Source organism: Dermacentor silvarum, chromosome 8 (assembly GCF_013339745.2).
Source record: "Dermacentor silvarum isolate Dsil-2018 chromosome 8, BIME_Dsil_1.4, whole genome shotgun sequence".
In the NCBI taxonomy this organism is placed as follows: Eukaryota; Metazoa; Arthropoda; class Arachnida; order Ixodida; family Ixodidae; genus Dermacentor; species Dermacentor silvarum.
In genome coordinates this window covers 118,715,179-118,720,856 of record NC_051161.1, presented here as the reverse complement: position 1 = coordinate 118,720,856, position 5,678 = coordinate 118,715,179, and the positions used below count along the sequence as shown (strand labels likewise).

General features: G+C 43.4%; 1 protein-coding gene across 1 annotated transcript; it reads right to left on the bottom strand.

Moving 5' to 3' along the window:
* Nucleotides 1–3,349: 3,349 nt before the first annotated feature.
* LOC119462368 (sulfotransferase 1C2A) lies at nt 3,350–4,312 on the bottom strand. The gene has a single exon (XM_037723712.1). It carries the CDS (start codon nt 4,310–4,312, stop codon nt 3,350–3,352), a length of 963 nt encoding a protein of 320 aa, XP_037579640.1.
* Between the last annotated feature and the right edge of the window lie 1,366 nt (nt 4,313–5,678).

The following is a 5,678-nucleotide window of genomic DNA, read 5'->3' as shown; positions in this document are numbered from 1 at the left end:
AGGCCCTTGACGCACACCTATGATTGTAGTTTTAACGTCTCAGACAGCATCGGAAGCAGTGAAAATTTGAAATTTGTTATGTAAATAACCCTTCAGAAGTGCCAGAGGAGGGCCAGAAATTCCCAATCACTCGAGCTTCTGAAGAATGATCTGAATGCTTGTCTGTTTACCGTATGCCTCAGCTAAGGTTAGCCAAGCTGTCCAACGAAAAAAGAATTTAAGAGACACGATTCAAGACACAATTATAAGACATATGGTGTTCGGTCGTCATAGGTCTGGCGACTGAACACCATAGGGCCAAAAATTTCGTTTGGAACGCGTTTTTAATTTTTTTTTCGTTGAACTGTTCGGCTAACGTTACCTGGGATACCCGATATAACATCATAATACCCGTTGTTCGTAGAAATATTAACAATAATGACGCATGGCTTCAATTACTCTAGACATTTTCTAAGTACCTATACTTTGTGTCATGCATGCGGTACATACCTGGTTTGTATCTTTGAAAGTGTTTTACTGCTGATATTGAATGGCCTGACTTTAGTTTCATTGAGCTTAGGCCATGTGCGGTACAAATCAGTATTAGCGTCGTGCGTGTATTTACCAGCAATTAGCGAATTAGCTCTAAGTTTAGAACAACGAGTATTTGGCGCCACTACTCGCGGCCAGCCACTTTCTACACACAGATAATGAAAAATCGAGAAAACAATGTAAAGTGTACTAAAAGGGTAAATTTATGAACGCAGTACAGCAATATGATGCGACGAGTTTGGACAGCAGGCTTGTTGGTATCACAAGTCAATAAACGTATTCTAGTATTTCCAAACTTGCTTTCATACTTCAGCTCATGCTCCTACAGGAAAGTGTACCATGCACCATGCTGCAACATGGCAAACCACCTTGATTGCGGTTTTGTGATGAATATATTTTTAGAGTCATCCCCAAACGGCTGTCTCTTAGCGATATACTACAAAAAGCCTGCATTGAGGCGCTCGCGGTCTCCTAAGGGCTCACCTCTCCTTCTTGAAATGCAGTACATTCAAGGGTTAACATAATGTTAGATGCAAGCAATGAGCATTCTTCACTTTCTCTTAAATGGCCATCGTTGAAGTTACATTTGCAGCTGTCGTTCACCTTAAGTTAGGATCACAATTTGGCGAGTTGGTCTAATTTCATAGCGCTCGTTATTATAACGCAAACACCAATGTGCCAATATCACACAGACACACACGCAAATATATATATATATATATATATATATATATATATATATATATAGGAAAATCAGAAGCACAACTTCGCGGTTATCTTAGGTTATTATTTTCCCAACAGTTTCGGTCGGTGGACCGACCTTATCTATATATATATATATATATATATATATATATATACAGGGTGTCCCACTCCCAGCCATCACGCAGCACGATTTAAAAACGAGAAAAGGCGTTACGCGAAGCAAACATAGTGCGTATTCTTTCCAGTACAGTGGAGTAGCCGCCAGTAATTTTTCGTGACTGCGATTTAATTAGGTAATTGTAATGCATTATCTAACTGGAGACGTACTGTCCTAATTATCAAAGTGTCAATGAGAAAAGTGTAGAGCAACATGAAAATCTTCCGATACAGCTTTCTGTTGCTCAATACCTGCAATATAAAAGTGTTCTTCGAGCGTGAAAGAAGCCCGCGAATACACGCAGAATTGCCGAGCGACTGGCCGCTCGAGGCATTTTTCGTGTATTCGCGGGCTTCTTTTACGCTCGGAAACACACATTTATGTAGAACGTATTGAGCAACAGAAAGCTGTATCGGGAGTTCTTCATGTTGCTTTACAATCTTCTCATTGACACTTTGATAATTAACACAGTACTTCTCGAGTTTGATAATTAATTACAATGACCGAATTCAATCGCAGTCACGCAAAAATTACTGGCGGTTACTCCATTTTACTGGAAAGAATACGCACTAGGTTTCCTCCTTCGAGCTACGCCTTTCCTCGTTTTTTCTTTTTTTAAATCGTGCTGCGTGATAGCTGAGACACCCTGTATATATATATATATATATATATATATATATATATATATATGTATACTGTTTCACAGATGCTGCATTATTGGAAGATGCAAGAAAAAGCGGCAATTGCGAGTGCGAATAGAAAAGTATTTGCCCCTGTTTTTATTAGCTAAAATAGGGTACATATAGGCAATTACAGATATACGTACTATTTTACGTAGCTTACACTATTTTTCCGCATAGTCCCCACACCGGTTCAGACATTTGCCCGATCTCAGCACTAAATTTGAGATGCTCCTGCGGTAGAATTCGTCCGGCTGACTGTGGAACCCCCGTCGGACTGCTGTCTTGGCTTCATCGTTGCACGTGAACTCACAACACTACCACCTCACACTTCGCAAAGCGAGACACCTTTCCGCGTACGTGGGCTGCATTTCCCTGTGGATTTCGATCTGCGTTCTGCCCCTGCTCCGTAGAAGACGAATCACACTTCGTTGCTCGTACGCCGTGGACGTGTGAAGCACAACCGCCATCTTCAACAACTGACCGCAGCGCCGTGCCGCGGAGCTACCGACAAATGAGATAACATACCCCCCTTTCACCATATGTATTGAGATAAGGTGCCTCAGAAATTTCGCGCGTTCCCTATAGTGATGCCAATCCAATGCACCTGTCTCTTGAATACGTGGCTTACACCCGCCGCCACTCCAGTGCAAGGCTATAATATACGTTCTTCCGCTAAATAATTTTGTGCTCTGGCAGGCGTTTGTTGATACAGCGTCCATTTGGCCAATGTAACTGCAGCCCTTTCGGCTTTGTGTTATCTCTTTTTTTAAGCTAATTGCAGCAGTCTTTTCCAAGCACATAGATAGGCCTACAGCGCGCACGACGCTTATGCTGATATGTGCCGCAAGTGGCCTATCTATATGCATTTGCATTTTACACTGTTCGCGACCGTGTATCAACAGGATTTTATTTAAGCTGCGCAAATGAGAGATAAAGCTACTGCTCGCTTTGTTATATCGAACTCACTTGATGTTTAGCTTGGAGCAGGCGTGAAATTTTGCAGTTTACATCAACAGCAGGCATGATCTTCGAACCGCCGAATGTTAGTATCTAGTAAACGTAACGGATTGCCATCAGAGACCTCGACCGTAAAATCTAGTGCTTGTGTTTGCACTTCTTTCCGCTAACCACTTTTTCTGGCACATCGGTGCATTGCGCTTAATTAACGACATGCTATTACCCCAACTGATTCGCAGCTGTATTGCACCTGCTTTTCAAATTTTCCTTCTGCCCCTAAATCTGGTGTCTTCCGAACTGAGCACCAAGCTCACTTCTAAGATCTGAAGAGGCGTCGTGCCTCTTCGCGCATTTCAGCCCAGATATTCATAACGTCCGAACCACAAGTTTTTTGCACGATCACCTCTTCCATGCGACGCAGCTGTTCTGCGTTGAAATAGCTCTTCCAGCCCCCTACTTCACCCTTTCTCACAAAAGGCAGCATAGTAGGGCATCCTTCGAAACCTTCAGATGCAATCAGTTTACGCTCCTTGATCTTGGCATCAACCTTCGGGTTCTTATGGCCGGCTAGGTTAAGCACCAAGATCCCCTTCGTGCGTTCCACCGTTAGCTTCCCGAGCAGTTGGTTGAACCCCGAATTATTCTCTTGCAGTGCCTCCGCGTAGCGCTTTCCGAGGAAGCGAGCTATGCGCATCACCGTGGCTCGAGTGTCTGCCTTCATTTCTTCGTAAGTCAGAAACAGCACGTTAGGCTTATTTTTCAGGCCGTATCCATAAAGGAGGTGCTCGAAGTAATCGCCATAGCCGAAATCCCCTTCAATAAAGCACTCGAAGAAGTCGTCGAATGTTCCTTCCTTGAAAGAGAAGATGTCGAGCGCTTTCACCATGTGGTAGAAGGAGACGCAGCAGTCCCAAGGGTTCCGAGCCACGTAGATGTACTTGGCTTCTGAATTGAAATTCTGAAGTGGAGGGAGTACGTGGGACATGTACAAGCCGAAAGGTATCGTGGAAGGTCGTTCCCAATCCTGCAGACCAATGTAGTCAAGAAGGCAAGTCACCATCGTGAAATCGTCGTAGCTTTCTACAGCCGTGCCTCCTTGTAGGATAGTCTGCACCGTGAACTGGATCCAATGAGTGCCTGTTTTTGGGTACGACAGCTGCAGCACGTCCCCTTTCTGAGGCACAAATTTCATGATGTCGTCAAGACGTTCCTTTGTGATCAACGGGCAACGCTTGACGCCGTCAATGACCTGGCAGAAGGGTTTCGGACGCGACGTCATTTTGTTTTTCACAGAGGTTGCTCCAGTCGTTTCCAGGTAATGATGGAAGGATGTAGACCTGAGTTTAAAATACAAAAAAAAAACTGGAATTAGGAGTGAAGGAGCACAGACTTCAGCGAGGTATACGATTCATTAAAGATTTGTTATTGTATTTCTTAAATATCAATAAGTTTTGGCAATATTTAAAACCTACGCCACAACCTATAATGAAGCTCTCTTCATTTCAGCATACAAATTGAATTACGGCAAAACAGAAATTATAAAAAGGTTCTACAAGCCTCAAAGCCCAATCTGGAAATGATTGCAGTTTGTCAGCTGAAAACATTTGGAAACCTTAACAGAAATCAATCACTGAAAACGTGGTTTCTATGCTATCGATATCACCAAACGCGGGAAGTGATCTTAACCCTAGTCATATGTTAATAATAAGAGCAATGCAAAAAAGGTCAATGCGACGGGATCTTCATGAAATATACAGCAGATAGTAATCGTAGAAAATGATCAATGCTGTGTTGTACAGATCTTCCTGGCAAATACAAAACAGCAGATTTCATTCACTCGTATCGCGACTACAGGTTTCCTGTGCTAGATTCTGTCGTAAATACAATACGACGATGTTCCTCTTCATGGGACTTCCAACGTATCAGCAAAAAAACTGGGTATGCATGCGTATGTGTTTACAGACTTTTGCATTTAGGTAATCGTAAATCCCGCACCTTTGCCTGGTTGTACTAAAACTTACAGCGTGTTTAGAGCAAACGATATGTCCCTTTTTCAAAGTATTACTCGGTTACCGCCTCCAAACCATAATTTCACACATTTCAGTTTATATCTCATTACAATTCATAACAAAATTGTGAAGCCTGCCGTTGGAGGATATCGCAGGATATGAGCCAGTGCCTTTCAATAATTTGCTGGATCCGGTTTATTGCATCGAAAATTGTACATTCCAATTCGCCTCCACGATGTTCGAGCTGTTAGCTTCTCGGCATTGGTACAGTGACGGCCACAGAAGCGGAAGTACAGGGCCGGACAAAAGCAATTGGAACACGGTGGCTGTGGGCGAAGTTCCTTCGAGTGACCTCTACCAGCCTCGGGGGAAAGCTAGCAAGTGGATCACGCATGCCCTCAGGTTGGCACTCGTAGCCAGTTTCGAGCTCCCGATCTGTTTCCTTACTCGTTGATGGACAGTGTCGTTCACAGCTTCTGTGGCTATACCAAGGTATATTCACATGGTCACGAAGGCGAGGCTGAAATACGGTTCCAAGCCAATCAGCAGTAACATCAATTATGGTCGTGCGACTAAAGCGTGACCACATGTCCCGGGGCAAAACAGTAGTTGAACATTTTGCATCCAATATACGTC

Coding starts and splice junctions, on each gene's coding strand:
- LOC119462368 (XM_037723712.1), bottom strand. CDS start 4,312: ATGACGTCGCGTCCGAAACCCTTCTGCCAGGTCATTGACGGCGTCAAG.